Source organism: Rhynchophorus ferrugineus, unplaced genomic scaffold (assembly GCF_030347505.1).
Source record: "Rhynchophorus ferrugineus isolate W39M unplaced genomic scaffold, kcgeb_rfMv2 rfM7, whole genome shotgun sequence".
Lineage (NCBI taxonomy): Eukaryota > Metazoa > Arthropoda > Insecta > Coleoptera > Curculionidae > Rhynchophorus > Rhynchophorus ferrugineus.
In genome coordinates, this window is record NW_027472586.1 from 7,622,009 (window position 1) to 7,639,554 (window position 17,546).

General features: G+C 34.7%; 1 protein-coding gene across 1 annotated transcript in view; it reads left to right on the forward strand.

Annotated features, from left to right (window-relative positions):
• Window positions 1-17,546, forward strand: part of LOC143199387 (octopamine receptor beta-1R) — a 116,446-nt gene that overhangs the window by 18,999 nt on the left and 79,901 nt on the right. Inside the window, exon 2 of the mRNA XM_076409175.1 lies at window positions 5,301-6,134. Within this exon, the coding sequence (XP_076265290.1) occupies window positions 5,371-6,134 (764 nt within the window). The 5' untranslated portion in view covers window positions 5,301-5,370. The remainder of the gene's footprint in view (window positions 1-5,300; window positions 6,135-17,546) is intronic.

Consider the following 17,546-nt stretch of genomic DNA (forward strand, 5'->3'; position numbering starts at 1 on the left):
TATTCAATAAAATAATGAATCAGTTTTAGTTCATTTTGGTTCTGTCATGACAAAAGTGTTATCTAAACAAAATAATGAAACAAAATGTTAACAAATATAATTTATTTTAACACTATAGTCATAATAGTTTATAGGTTAAGGTTATCTTTTATTATATTTACATTGTAATCCACCTATGTGTTCCAGACGTGAATTTTGTATGTAGTGGTAATTCTTGGAGACATAATCCCACTACAGTTGTATATTTGAAAGTCATTTTGATATCATTGTACTTCTCCTTAGTTCATTCTACCTGTATACATCTTCCTTGATAGAAGTAAATTTAATTACTGTATTTTCCCTAATGCGTTTGCCATGTCTGCAAAACATATAGTATTCTTTCTCTCCTCACACATTTACATGAAATGCTCATGTATATTTTGAACAATTACACACACATCTATGCATATAAACATTCTACAGTCTACAATACGATTTTCTACAGTTATCGTATATTAATTATATACTCAGCTTTAGTGGTTTCCAGTCTCATCACCCTGCCTTGTTAACTATCAGTATTGAATCATAATCCCGCATTTAGAAAGTCTCATTCCATCACTGTCACTTTCAGAATCGCTATTCAAGTGAATAACTAAGCTGTTAATTTCCAATCTATGTAATGTGTTCACAATTCCACCATTTGTCAATTTCTTATAGAGAATTTAAAGAAACACATTTAAACAAACAAGTAAACAAAATACCTCACCATTATTACACTTTTAGGAATTTAGTTACAAATAGCGATTACGTAATGTGCTTATAAATAATTGTTAGTTCAATTATTCTATAATTCTCCCTTTTATTGAAAAGTATTCACATAAAATGCTATGAGATTGGGCCGATTTTTATTGTGTAAACTATTAAATAATTCCCTTATTTTGTCATATTAAATCATCTAAATGATTACACCCTACGATAAACGAATGATTGTAATGGGTCATTTATCAAAATAGAACAGAACCCTGAAGAAAACAACGCGTTTTTGGTCCATTCAATCAATAGAAAAATCGTCGCAAGACAAAAAATTACCGAAACTCCCTTTGCCAGGTTTCCGAATAACCCAATTTCTTCCCGAAACAAAACACAAACAAGACCATACATCTTGAGTAGTTCTCGCGCTTCCGCGTGTTTCTACCGTTACCCAGCGGAGTTTCGTACAAATATCGATCGCGGCGTCCGTCAGACAACGAGGCCCAGCGTCGTGTGGCCTCTCCATGGCACGGAGTGCAAATTGCTCCTTTGCGATGCCGACGGCCAGACGAATGTTTTGCATCGAATTAGAGACGTTTTGAATATGACGGAGGAATGTTCCGGTTTGTTGCGCGTTCCGTGGGTGATGGATGGCGCGGAAATAACATCATCTCGAGTTTATTATGAATAATATCCATTACTGGAGCGGGTTATTGTTGTTCGGGAAACTGCTAACTGAGTGAAAATAAATTACGGAGGTATATTTAACAAGATCAGTGATGTTGTCGATGTCAATTCAATCTATTACAGACAAGAGTGACATATTATTCCATATAAAATCTGTAGTTCTCATTATTCTGCAATTTTTTGAATGGGAATGGCATAAAATCATATATATATATATATATATATATATATATATATATATATATATATATATATATATAGAGAGAGAGAGAGAGAGAGAGAAATAGATAGATAAATAGATAAAACTGTCAAAAGATATGTACCTTGAGGCGAAAGAAATGAAAATTCATGTTAAATTGCTGTAGAATTCGTAAATTTTAAGATAAGTGGCTTAAATTGAAATCCATACATTTTTTTTAAAACACACTGTTCATTTTATAACTTTTAAGCTAACAGTTGTTAGAAAATTGTTATACTACTGTTAGATTCAGTATAGTATTCTTTATAGTTCTTGTATTTTTCATGAATCTGCGATTACTTCAACGGAAATGACAACAGAAAACGACCAAAAGCAGAATATCCACGATAACGACAGCATACACAAAACATAATAAAATGTCATCGGCAAAGAGGAATACAGATATAATACAGTGATCATAAGACCTGGGACACTTGGTTGGAAGAACGTGATATTTTGTCGTGTCTGCTCCAGTCGCATTACTTGTTGACAGTAGAGAGCTTGAACTGATAGTTGGACCAAGTAGCCAGCAATGATTTTCACACTATGTAACGATTAATGGAGTTATGAAAATGCAGTTATTTTCATATTTATGTCGAAAATAAACTTTTCTGGGCATCACTCGATTATTTACAGTTTGTAAATCTTCTCTGGGTTTCGATATATAGTTTTCGGGCAGCCTCCTCTGTAGATTTGTTTTTTAGAAGTTACAAAGTAAAATATGACCTAAATAACCTTCCGGAATATCTATTATCAGATCGTAAAGGCTTTGGACTGAAAAACGAATAACTGTCTCTATATATTTCGAAACTTCTGTGTTACCTTTTGAGGTCTCTGTAAAGTGGCTCCGTTGGATAAACACTGTGTCCTCAAGCTCATAAAAAAACATACGATTATGCAAATGTTCTTTTTTGTTAGAAATCAACAAGCAGCGGACCGAAATCACACATACGAGACGTGTTACATCAATGCAAATATTCATATCCCAAAGTATTCATCGTCCATGTCGTCTGTATATCTCACAAAGGCGCTTTAAATGAATAATCTCAGCTTGGGGTATATATATATATATATACATATATATATGTATATATATATATATATATATATATATATATACAGAGAAAAATAGATAGATAAATAGATAAAACTGTCAAAAGATATGTATCTTGAGGCGAAAGAAATGAAAATTCATGTTAAATTGTTGTAGAATTCATAAATTTTAAGATAAGTGGCTTAAACTGAAATCCACACATTTTTTGAGAACACACTGTTCATTTTATAACTTTTAAGCTAACAGTTGTTAGAAAATTGTTATACTACTGTTCGATTCTATATAATATTCTTCATAGTTCTTGTATTTTTCATGAATCTGCGATTACTTCAACGGAAATGACAACCAAAAGCAGAATATCCACGATAACGACAGCATACACAAAACATAATAAAATGTCATCGGCGAAGAGGAATACAGATATAATACAGTGATCATAAGACCTGGGACACTTGGTTGGACGAATTTGATATTTTGTCGTGTCTGCTCCAGTCGCATTACTTGTTGACAGTAGAGAGCTTGAACTGATAGTTGGACCAAGTAGCCAGCAATGATTTTCACACTATACAACGATTAATGGAGTTATGAAAATGCAGTTATTTTCATATTTATGTCGAAAATGAACTTTTCTGGGCATCACTCGATTATTTACCGTTTGTAAATCTTCTCTGGGTTTCGATATATAGTTTTCGGGCAGCCCCCTCTGTAGGTTTGTTTTTTAAAAGTTAAAAAGTAAAATATGACCTAAATAACCTTCCGGAATGTCCATTATCAGATCGTAATGGCTTTGGACTGAAAAACGAATAACTGTCTCTATATATTTCGAAACTTCTGTGTTACCTTTCAAGGTCTCTATAACGTGGCTCCGCTGGATAAACACTGTGTCCTCAAGCTCATAAAAAAAACATACGATTATTCAAATGTTATTTTTTGTTAAAAATCAACAAGCAGCGGACCGAAATCACACATACGAGACATGTTACATCAATGCAAATATTCATATCCCAAAGTATTCATCGTCCATGTCGCCTGTATACTTCACAAAGGCGCTTTAAATGAATAATCTCAGCTCGGGGTGAAATCCGTATACACAATTTTCAGGTCGAACATTGGCGTCACAGGATAGCGAGCAGTATAATTAACAATTCAGCAGGAGGAACGCGCAAAAACGGATACCTATTCTACATCCGAAACAATCGTTTATTATTGATTAAATGAAAAACGCATTAATATCATGCGAGTTAGTCCTATCGCATTGTTCGCTAGTCGTTTCCCTTAAAATTAACGTCGTTTTGTTGTAGAACTGTATGTGAAAGTGATTTGCACTGAAATAATAACAAATTCGCAACTGTTAAATGTTTAATGTATATGGATTCTGGTTAGTATTGGGAACTATCGACTGAAATCGACTATCGACTGTTTAGTAATTGATTACTTTTTACTATCGACTGTTTCAGTCGCTATTTTTGGTTCGACTGATTTTGTTACTATTTACTATCGACTGTTTCAGTCGTGTACTTTTAGTTACTATTTTTCGTTCTACTAGATTCATTCGACTAATTTTTAACATTCTGACTCTGTCGTCCTAGCCGCGACCTTGACAAAAATGTATATATATATATATATATATATATATATATATATATATATATACATGTACATACATGTATATATATATATATGATTTTTTTGGTGGTTTATTTGTAAATAACAATATATTGTTTATTAATACAGCAGAATTTTTGAACGATATTTTTCAAGATTGTTAATGTAATAGGTTAAAATTGTTAATGATAAATAGTATAAAACATTTGTGGGGTATTATTCCATTCCATAGAAAAATGCCATTCCTTTTAGAGATCCACAGAACATAAAAGTAATTCTACTTCGTCTAAAATGAAATTATTAATTGCATGTTGATTAAGTATAATTCTTCCTTTTCTTTTTTAAAGTTAGTACGTGAAGGAATATCTACATCTCCGTCTCGCTTATTCTACCGATGAAAAATATAAGCACATATAAAATCAACTGATCCAAGCAATTATCTCCGTCCTTTACCCTCTCGCAATTTTTGCAGGAAAGGGTTCGTACATCTTCGTCTGACATCACCAATACTAATTACTATTTTCAGTCGCTAGTTTTTTGACTATCGACAGTTTTGCGTCAAAAGACTGTTTCGACTGCTTTCACTCGATAGTTCTCAACCTTAATTCTGATCATGTAGTGCTATAAAATGACACTTATTGATAAAAATTATAATAATATGTGATATATAAAATAAAACTAGTTTCCATTATTTTATATTATAAGCGATACAAACAAACGGAAGGAACACTGATGAGTTCACTGTTATACCAGGTCACAACTGGGCAGAGCTGTTTACGGAAGCTCTGGAAGTAAGAGCAATAAATATAACACGCCACAATATATATATATATATATATATATATATATATATATATATATATATATATATATATATATATATATATATATATATATAAAGGGTTCGTACATCTTCGTCTGATATCACCAATAGTAATTACGATTTTCGCCAGATAATCATTTGATAAAATTCAACTTCTCTTTCAGATCCATCAGCATCCGGTCGAAATGAGGGAGCTTCGTATATTCCAACCTGGCCCGATCAACTAACGCTACGATGGCCGAGTTCGTCTTCATCACCACCGACCTTTACCAGAACGACAGTAGCCTTAACGACACCCTGGACCAAACGGGCGGCGCCAGACCCTTCGGGAACCAATCGGACCGCGTGATGTTCGTGGAGAAGGCTTGGTTGCACTCGTGGACCTTGCTGGTGGCCATCAAGACCACCGTCATGGCCCTGATAATCGTGGCCGCACTGTTCGGGAACCTCTTGGTGATAGTGTCGGTGATGAGACACCGGAAGCTGCGCGTAATCACGAACTACTTCGTCGTGAGCCTGGCGCTGGCCGATATGCTAGTGGCCATCTGGGCGATGTGCTTCAACTTCAGCGTGGAGGTGACGGGAGGTCAGTGGATCTTCGGCTACTTCATGTGCGACGTGTGGAACTCGCTGGACGTGTATTTCTCCACCGCCTCCATCCTCCATCTGTGCTGTATCAGCGTGGATCGGTACTACGCCATAGTTCAGCCGCTGGACTATCCGCTAATCATGACGAACGCGCGTCTCATCGTGATGCTGATGATCGTGTGGTGCAGTCCGGCCCTGATGTCCTTCCTGCCCATCTTCATGGGCTGGTACACGACGGTGGAGAACATGGAGTACCGGAAAGAGAACCCGGACGTGTGCATATTCGTGGTGAATCGGACTTATTCGGTGATCTCGTCCAGCGTCAGTTTCTGGGTACCCGGTATGGTGATGATCCTGATGTATTACAGGATTTACGTGGAGGCGGACAGGCAGGAACGAATGCTGTACAGGTAAGTTTGTATCTATACTCGTAAGATTGGATCTTTCAACCAACTACAATTCACACAAACAGTAAAATAAGCAACAATACAAATTATCGATAACATTTCGAAATTTTACAGCTTCTTATATATCTACAACGGTGATTTTGACGTAGATCCAAAAGGATTGTGAATTAATTATGAGGGTTATACTTTTTAAATCTGTTTCAAAACAGCAAGCTGCTTTATTGTCCATATATTTCAGCTCTTTTATGTATTGCGCAAGTCTACTTTGATAATTGTTGCTAAAATTGATTATTTCCTGATTACTGTCTGCATACAGAATATTGGGCATGTTCCTGAGAGCTTTACTGTGAGTACTTTCCAACATTCAGATCCAGATTGGCTTGATTATGGATTTGTGTGGTCCAGATGTGCTTCTGCTAAGTTTATCCAGGATCCAAGTAAAGGGTCATTTATTTTGCATGTTCCTCCGATATGCTTGATTTAGTTTGATTTTCTGAAGGCACTGGAGCGGAAGCGTCTTTTTTATTTCGCATGCCAATCAATCGCAGATCTGATGAACAGAAGCTTGTAATTCTGGGACAATAGTTAGCCTCACTGTTAGATTGTGAGCACAACCTCTATCAATTTCTGTGTCTGTATTCCCCATTAAATAAATTGGTAGGAATTGATGATTTGCATGTGATAACTGGCAAGTCATGAGTTTGTCTTTGTATCTGCAGTTGCCTAATATTTTACTAATTTAGATCTGATACAAATTAGAATCTAACTAAAAAACTTTTATGGCAAAATACCTTGAAAATGTACTATTATCTTTTTGAATGCTGACATAGAAGTAGTTAAAATAATTACCACCCCAGAAACTAATGAGCTTAATGGATCTGATGGTGGAACCGACTGTGGCATTTTTATTTTTTCATCAGCACAAAAAAATTAACTAGATTCACCTCTGTATTTTAATGTCCTACAATACTGACAAAAAATTGTCATTTCCCCAATGCTCACTGAGTTGTTGGCACTACATTATCTACCTCTTGATTCTAGTAAAGTACTGGTATTTTCATCTGCAATGAGCACCGAAGACGGTGAACACAGCGGACACCTAAAACAGTTTTTACCGGCGAAAACGTTTAAAAAATCCACAAAATAATTTTGAATGACTGTAAATTGAAATTAAATGAAATAGCAGACACTCTAAAAATCTTAACTGAACGTGTACATCATATCAATCACTAATGTTTAGGTATGAGAAAACTGTGCAAAGTAGGTGCCGCACGAGCTCACTTTTGATCAAAAACAACGACGAGTTGATGATTCGGAGCAGTATCTGAAGATGATCGATCTTAATAAACCCGAGTTTTTGCGTCGATATGTCACAATAAATGAAACACAGGTGCATTATTTCACTCCAAAGTCCACTCCGCAGTCATCTGAGTGGACTGCACACGATGAACCCGCTCCAAAGCGTGGGAAAACACAACAGTCGGCTGGCAAGGTTATGGCGTCTGTATTTTGGAATGCGATTAGAATAATTTTCATTGACTACCTTGAAAAAGGAAGGACCATTACATAGCGATATTGGACCGTTTTACAAGAAACTTTTTGCATTCAAAGCCCCTCCACTTCAATTTCAATCACTATAAAAGCCAACTGTGACATGCCAATATTACTTTTATCATTTTAGTGAGGTAGCTCGTCGCATATTTGATTGAGTTCGAAGACCTAGGTCAGGTAGTCCTCTTCTTGGCATTGTTAATAATAAAAATAAAGAAAGTAAATAAATATAGCAATAACATATAAAAATATTATATAGTAATAAATAAGATATCTACTCTTGGTAAATGTTCACTTGTTCGATTCGAAATTACAGTTACCACATTGTTCTATCACATTTTGCTTATATGCCAGCATTCTTAACTTAATTTTCACGTAATATAATCGATGTACCTATCAGAAAAATACCTTTATAAATTTATATGAAGTACAAATTCTGGTAAAGAATTGAACCGCAAGTGCAGCCAAACTATCTTCAATATTTAATACATTGTATATTTTCATAATAATGGACGGTAGTTTTAATTAGCATTCAACATTTTTATTTAAAAATAACCAATAATAATGTCGATCATTTGTGGCTATAAAAATATTGAAACGGGAAAACTAAGTTGTTGATTTTACTATTATCCTCGTAATTATTACACATTTTATCACTATGTTGCAAATACATACATTTTACATACATTTAATAGGTACACTTTTGTCAAGGTCGCGGCTATGACGACAGAGCCAGAACGTTAAAAATCAATCGAATGAAAGTATAACCAAAAATAGTAACTAAAAGTACGACTGAAATAGTCGATAGTAAATAGTAACAAAATCAGACGGACCGAGAATAGAGAGTGAAACAGTCGATAGTAAAAAGTACTCAATTACTAAACAATCGATAGTTCTCAACACTAATATTTAGGCATAAAATATCACTTGTATCCATAAAACTAGAGCTAAACGGTACTTTTTATGATGATTTCTAAATTCCCAAGATCAAAATACGTGAGTGTAAACTATTTTACTGACCAAGAAAAACATCACAATCGATCTCTACCCAATTGTCCGCCTATTATCTCGTGATCGTGAGGATCAAGCCGTCCGCGGGCGCGAGATTAAAACAAACGAACAACGGTTACGCCGACCGCTCGGATGCGGATCATATTTGTTGGAAAAATCGTCGGGAAATTCCCAATTAGCCTCTAGAGAGCGGGGCCTGAGCGATCGATAGCACCTGATGGAAACCGTCGGTCCGTTTTTCGAGAGACGAGGGAGCGGGGCTGGGCGGGCGAATTCGATTAAAACCGTTCAGGTGGCTCATCCTTAAAGTGCAGCATCATAATTCCCGTGGCAATCTTGATTTTTCCAACGGAATTTAATTAGTTTCGGCCTGGAACGGCGACGCGGTCGGCCAGACGGGGCGAGAGAGAGGGAGAGATTGATGACATTTCAATAATGGGCCGATATATTTCGAGTTGGGGTCACTTTTATTTGTATTCTTCACTATTAATATCTTCGGCGTTTATTTGACTGGTTTTTCGGTTCTTTTTTTAGGAGTAATACGAAATATGACTAGAAATTGAAGAAAAACGTTATAAAATGTCCGTTCCGATTATCCGTCCAATAAATCGGTGAAATGATGATGTCAAAACGTCACAATGTTGCCGCATCAACTCTGAGTTGTTGTTCTGTTAACAAATATAATTTAATTTAACATCATAGCACATCTAATGCATATATTAGCGAAAGACTTAAAACCACAATTACTTATACAGTAACTATTGGTTATGGTTGTGTTTTATTATATTTACATTGGACTTTTTTCCATTCCACCTATGAGTAACAGCTCTAAGCGTATTTTTTTATGTAGTGGTTTTTCCTGGAGGCCTAATCCACCCCAATTAACAATCATATTTCCAAGTAAGATATTTTACTTTCATTAGTGTGTTTCCTTGTTATTTTAATATCACTGTATTTCTCTTTGGTTTATTTTTTTAGTATTCTTTCTCTGGTCACATATTTTAACCAAATTCTCATGTATATTTTGAACAATTACACACATATCTGGGCACATAAATTTTTCGTACTCTACAATAAGATTTCCTACAGTTTTCGTAAAATTGATTATATTAGTTGTTTCCACTCTCATCACCCTATCTTGGAAATTATTAGCCTTGAATCATCATTCCATATTCAGAAAATTTCATTCAAGTGAGAAACTAAAACGTTCTAACGATTCCATCATTCTTCAATTTCTTCTTCGATGTATCTGATTGAGTTCATCCAAACCGAAGGTGTTAAGAACCATTCCTGTTTGCAGCATGAGGAACAATATATCAATATATGAATTATTAATAAAAGTTTTGATTAATAAAAGCTAATCAATCTATTCCAACGTTTACCTTTTCCCATCAACTGTTGTTGTCTTAACACTATCTTTATTATCGTCTTGCTATGAGTGACTCTTGGGTATATTATATAGTCTATATATATGGTCTCATTCTGACATATCCATGTCTCATCTAAATACTGTAAATGAAATACTAAGTCTTCCTTGATTTTATTATATGCCTTTAAAACTTGTATTGTTTTAAGAGCATTCCTGGAAGTTCCGTTAACTAAATCCTATATTACCCAACAGTAGTAGTGCTGTTAATTTCCAGTGGTTCTTCGGAAATATTGATCTCCATAGAGATTTGGTAATTAACCAAACCATAAAAATTTTCTCGGAGCGTGAGCAAGGACTTCTTCATCATGTTAAATTTGACGACTCATAAAGCCTAAGCCTGAGCACAGTGTTACACGTTCACGAAGCTTAAGACATTTGCGTTTGTTCCAATTTGTCCAATTTTCATTCAAGAACGTTGATTCTTCAATCAGTTTTTTGAAATAATATAATTATTTGTTATTTAATAGAGGAACTTAGCGTTAAGCAAGACAAAGTTCGTTTCTAAGGAAATAATTATTAGCAAATTGATGTAATTTATTAACGCTTTTTCAAAGGGCAATCACTTAAGTAATCAAATAAAAACATACATTATAGAAGCTTTCTAAAACTATAGAATTCTTAGCTGATTCTATACAGATGGAATGTTAAACACTGTTCAAAACATATCTTGCATTTACACTATGTATTTTTTAAATTTAATTATTAGGTTGTTACTAGTCGTTGCAGTCCAACCTAAACTTTGTCTTTAGTATAATTTAAATACGCCTCTATCTACTACTTATTAATACTTTGTTGAATATTAAGATTAATTGGAAATTAAATTTAATTAAATAACATTTAAAACAAGTTAGTAAGGGTTAGTTCTTGAGATAGTTTGCATGCACTTTAATATACAGATAATTGTTATTGTAATTAACGTTATATATCAAGTATATTTATGAGCTTATATTGAAAATGTTGTAAAAACTATTGTCAAGTTTTTATCTTTATTGTAATATGAGATCACTAGAATAAATCAAAACCTATATAAATATGACCACTTTTCATTCTCATCACAATGATTCACTATGATCTTCAGTTATCTTATCATGGATCTCTAAACTAAAAAACGGCCCGCAAAGCAAGAAAAGAGCAATTCCTATCGAATATAAACGACGAACTATAGGGAAAATTCCAAAACCGAGATATTCCTGAGATACTTCATCGCGAGTCCTTTATTCGGACCTCCTCCCTCCTTCTATCCCGTCACTGCTCCCAGTTCGCGAACTGTTTACCGAATACTGGCAGAATTTCTCGTCAAAGCGCGAACTTTTGAGCGAAACTTTCGGTTTGTCTTTGGTGCACACGATACAGTTTCTCCTCAAAGATCGACCGGCAGGGGAGAGGCATGTTGCAACTTATTTGTTATTTAAATAGGAAAAGGAGCGCATAAAGGCTTTAGGAAGTTTGTTTTGCTGTAAATATCGTTCCTGCGTCCCACAGAAGGAGACATGACGCCCAAAATCCGACAATATTCAGAAAGAACCGGGACATTTTTGGGTATCTTACGTGTTATCTGTAGTTGGATAGATTATAGAGTATTGTTGAACAAACACATTTTTACTGATTGCATTACATTAATTAACAGGTCAATTGAAAAGTTCCCGGCCTGACACATAGATGGCACTACTAGAATTAAATCGATATGTCTTTGTTATCACTAACCCTCAAAAGATGAGTGTATAATTTTAACAGCTATCGGATTATTAGTTTATGAATTATAGCGTTTTGAGTGAAGCAACTTTTGTTATTGTGAAAATAATGTATAAAAAAGAATTTCACGTGCTGATAAAATATTGCTTTTTGAAGGGAAAAAATACAGTTGAAGTAAAAACTTGGCTTGATGCCGAGTTTCCGGACACTGCCCCAGGAAAATCGACCATCAAGGCTATGCTAAGTTTAGACGTGGTGAAATGAGCACCGAGGACGGTGAACGTTAAGAAAATCCACAAAATGATTTTGAGTTACCGTAAATTGAAATTGAATAAAATAGCAGATACTCTAAAGATATCAACTGAACGTGTACATCATATCATTCAGGAATATTTGGGTATGAGAAAGCTCTGTGCAAAGTGGTTGCCGCGCGAGCTTACTTTTGACCAAAAACAACGACGAGTTGATGATACGGAGCAGTGTTTGAAGATGATCAGGCGTAATAAACCCGAGTTTTTGCATCGATATCTGCCAATGGATGAAACATGGTTCTATCATTTCCCTCCGAAATCTAATCGCTAGTCATCCGAGTGGACTGCACACGATGAACCCGCTCCAAAGCGTGGAAAAACGCAACAGTCGGCTGGCAAGATTATGGCATCTGTATTTTGGAATACGCATGGAATAATTTTCATTGACTGCCTTGAAAAAGGAAGTAACATCAACAGCGACTATTATATAGTGTTATTGGACCGTTTGAACGACGAAATTGCCGAAAAACGGCCGCATTTGAAGAAAAAGAAAGTGCTGTTTCACCAAGACAATGCACCGTGTCACAAGTCAGTGAAAACGATGGCAAAAATCCATCCATCCACCGTATTCTCCAAATCTGGCCCTCAGCGACTATTTCCTGTTCTCAGATCTTAAAAGAATGCTCGCTGGGAAGAAATTTTCGTCGAACGAAGAGGTGATTGCCGATACTGGGGTATATTTTGAAGCAAAGGACAAATCATACTACTAAAATGTTTTCGAAAAGGTGAATATATATATATATATGGGTTTAACTATTCGCATGATTTAATTTCAACTGGTTATTCAACAATTTAAAAAAAATAGAAGAAAGAATACCCTGAAAGGAAGAAATTACATTTTAAAAATACCTAAAGAAAAATAAATAACTCCTTCGCATTTCATTTTAAAAATCTTACCCGCTATAATGATAAATTAACGTTTTGATTTCGTGTCGTGATATTCGTTTTGTGTTTTAGTCAAATATAAATTGAATACAGTGAAAACGAACAGGGTATTTATACGTTCGCTGATTATACAGCCAGCAAATTGCAAAGGAAATAAATAGCTTTGGGCGTTATGAAATTATATTTTCTCGAAATAAACGATTCTAATTACCAGGGTTTCGCGTTAATTGAAAGCAACAAACATATAAATATAATGTTGCAGATTAGTTTATATATAATAATATTTCGTAAATTAGTTTTTAACATTTTATCAGACAAAATTGCTCCACAGTTTTGGATGACTATAGACCGTTAAACAATTTTGAGTTTTTGTTTAACAAATTCATCATTTTCATTTTCCTTGTCGGATTCCTTGTAATGCACTCTTGCTTTTTGGGTGATTAAAATTATAAACAGTTACAAATATACATTTACGACTATGTCTCAGCAGGATTGGAATCAGCGAAAATCGCGACAGGAGCTCACTTATCTAGTTCTTTTATGCTTTGTTATTATCATTTGACGTCTTTTAGTACTGTCAGTTATTTTATTCGCGTTTGTCCCTCTAGTTCTTGTATATTTTCCTCGTGTCCCTTTGTTAGATTCTTCATCCCTTCTATTTAATTGTTTTGTTTTTGTCTCCCCAGTTAGGAGATAATATTATCAACTTTTCATTTATGTTTTTCCATTATATTTATTAATGCTGTAAACGTTGTTTTTTTTGTTGTTTTAAGTTTTAGGTTCTATTTTTATTTTTCAGACTTAGAGGATTCTGTAGTTTGTTGGTAAACTCTAATTTTTCTTTTTTTTCCTGTCATATAATGAGCTACAAATTGACATGTATTTATTTTAAATATGTTTTATTATAATATTGACATACACTAGACAAATGATATACAGTAGTTCGGGTATATTAACAAACACTCAATCGATCAAGGTATAAATCTAAAAAGGTATGTTCTATGTAACACAAGCCTTCGATAAGGTATGATATGACGGTCTTGTTTATAAACTACAGAAAATGTTACCAAAACAACACTCTGAGTTATTATAATCTTACATGACAGCCAAAATGTTTAAAGTGATATAAAAAGAGACCTACTTTACGATAAAAGAAGTTAAAAAAGATATACATAAGGACGTAATTTGTGGCCAATACATGTTATATACCAAAAATGGAAAATATTTGGAAACATCTTTATTAAATATGCTTAGTATAATCTTAATTATAAATTAATTTATTACTACATTTTATTTGTACTTGGATTAATTCACAAGCAAGACGAGTACGAGATAAATACATCAATATGTATTCTTCAATAATAAAAATATTATAATTTACAGTAACGGTATACACTTTATATATGTTAGTATAGTTTGGTTCGCTTCAATCTTTTGATATCCTGCGCGTTGTCCATTAGTTGTATTGCTTCCACGTTAGTATGATTTAGAAATGTTCTTTCGTGTTTTAAGGTAAAATCTTGAGTAACTTCGCAAATCCATTTGATTTTCAGGTCATCGTGAAGTTCTTCGTTTGGTTACATAGCGATAGGCATTGGTAATTAACCAAAGAATTTTATTTTGACAGCGCTGAATGACTAGTTGATTTGAATTTTTATTGCAACCCCATATTTTCACCGAGCTATATTTACTGACACTGCATTCGTGGCGTTGAAGAAAATAGTAAAGTAGCCATACAAAAATTACCACAGGCTAGTGACAATATTAATAATTAAACCCGCAGCTGGAAAATAAAAATTAATGAAAGTAAATTTGTGCACGTACAGTATAATCAGACCACTCAAACACCAATAACAATAAATAATATTATCACGCCATATAGCAACAACAAAGTATCTCGGAATAAGTATTGATGAGAAACTTGGAAGGAACATGTAAAAAAGAAAAGGAAAGAACTGGACTTAAAATATATGAAAATAGATTGGTTAATTGGAAGAAAATCACACACATATATGGGCATACAGAACACAATGTTCTGCGGAAACTAATATAAATACAATACATGTTTTCTAGAATAAAGTTCTGAGAAGTATTGTAGGTATACCCAGATATTACAGGACTGATTACTTACATCGAGACCTGCAGATTCCGACTTTCGCTCAGGAAATCAAGAGAATTGCAAGGAGACATGTGGACAGACTACTCATGTCAATATTGATGTAATATGCTTGGATAATACCAGAATAGGACACGGACTCAAGAGAATGAGACCATTTAATCTTATGCATAATAGTGTAGTAAGGTGTAACAACTCAACTGAAAAGTCCTACCGTAGTAAAACACATTTTTTGGCAAAATTAATTTCTTCTATTCAACATAATTCCCTTCAAGGGTTACACACAGATTATAGCGACCAGCGCTGGCGGCTAGATCTGGAGGATACGGTGGATTAGGAAGCAATTCCAAGCCCAATTCATGGATTTTTGCTATCCTTTTCACTAACCTGTGACACGGTTCATTGTCTTGCTGAAGCAGCATTTTCTTTTTCTTCAAATGCGGTCGTTTTTCGGTTATTTCGTCCTTTAAACGGTCCAATAATGCTATGTAGAAGTCGCTGTTGATGATCCTTCCTTTTTCAAGGTAGTCAATGAAAATTATTTCATGCGCATCTCAAAATACAGACGCCATAACCTTGCCAGCCGACTGTTGCGTTTTCCCACGCTTTGGAGCGGGTTCATCGTGTGCCGTCCACTCGGATGACTGCCGAATGGACTTCGGAGTGAAATAATGGAGCCATGTTTCATCCATTGTCACATATCGATGCAAAAACTCCGAATCATCAGCTCGTCGTTGTTTTTGGTCAAAAGTGAGCTCGCACGGCACCAACTTTGCAAAGAGCTTTCTCATACTGAAATATTCGTGAATGCTATGATGTGCACCTTCAGTTGATATTTTTAGAGTGTCTGCTATTTCATTCGATTTCAATTTACGGTCATTCAAAATCACTTTGTGGATTTCTTTTATGTTTTCGTCGGTAACAACCTCCCTTGGGCGTCCACTGCGTTCATCGTTTTCGGTGCTCATTTCCCCACGTCTAAACTTAGCATACCAATCCTTGATGATGAATTTTCCTGAGGCAGTGTCCGAAAACTCGGCATCAAGCCACGTTTTTGCTTCAACTATATTTTTCCCTTCAAAAATCAATATTTTATCAGCACGCGAAATTCCTTTTTATCCATTTTTTTCACAATAACAAAAGTTGCTTCACTCAAAACGCTATAATTAATAAACTAATAATCCGAAAGCTGTAAAATTTATACACGCATCTTTTGAGGGTTAAGGCTAACTAAAAAACAGATAGATTTAATTCCAGTAGCGCCATCTATGTGTCAGGCCGGGGACGTTTCAATTGATCTGTTATTTAATAGAAAAACAGCAGTGTTAATATATAAACATTATTACATCAGAGACTAAGATAGGGCCTCCTAGAAATATAAATAGATTTATGTTACATTAAAAACAAACTGTAGGTTAGTTTGTAATAACTAGTAACAGTGTAATAAATAAATTTAGGAAAAAAACGTTTTTGAAACTACGACAAAACTTTATGTGCTTTCCCTAGAATAAAAAAAAGTTTAATAGAAACTTCTTATAACCGGCCAGGAAAAGTTCGGCGATACCTCCGAGTTCCCCATCGATGTTGACATTAACACCATACCTGGAGAACTGTTTAGGACCCCGACACGGAAAATAACGGAGCCCCACACGCCCGGGGCTTGCGTCCGGACGAAGTAAGCCCGTAACTTATAAACTTGCCGAGGAACTCGTAATAAGACCGGAGAAACCGGTGGGTTTGTTTGCTTTGTTTATTAGCGAGGAGAAGTTTGCTCGTCTCTATTAAGGCGGCGTTTATAATACCACTGGATATCATGACTTTATACGTCGGTTCTGCTCCCCATATCGATAATCAAGTTTGACGGTTAAGAAAAATAAGATGTAGTTACCGTTCGCGAAATTAGATTAGACTAGAGGTGATCGGTGTCGGTTTTTTATCGCCGTGCAGGCAGAGGTTCGAAGATCTTTGCCGGTTTGTTTGTATTTACGTTATGCGACAGAACTTTAGCACATCACAATCTTCAATTCATGCAAAATTCGTCAAGGGAGTGCCGTTATTTATTAATAAGTTTTTACGTGATTATAGGTTATAATTAGCGTTGGGAACCATCGACTGAAAACATTCGAAACAGTCTTTACTGAATAAATAATGAGAGAGGAAAGGACAGAGATAATTGCTTGGATCAGTTGATTTTATATGTGTTTATATTTTCCAACAGTAGTATAAACGAGACGGAGATATACATATTCCTTCACGTACTAACTTTAAAAAAGACAAGTAATTGAAGTATTTTATCGAAAGAAACTTTTATTTTATTTTAAGTATTGTTAATTGATTTTTTGAAATAAAATATTATAATAAATATAGACGATACAACCGAAGTTAATCAAAACCTAAAAAACTAAAGATGTATAATAATC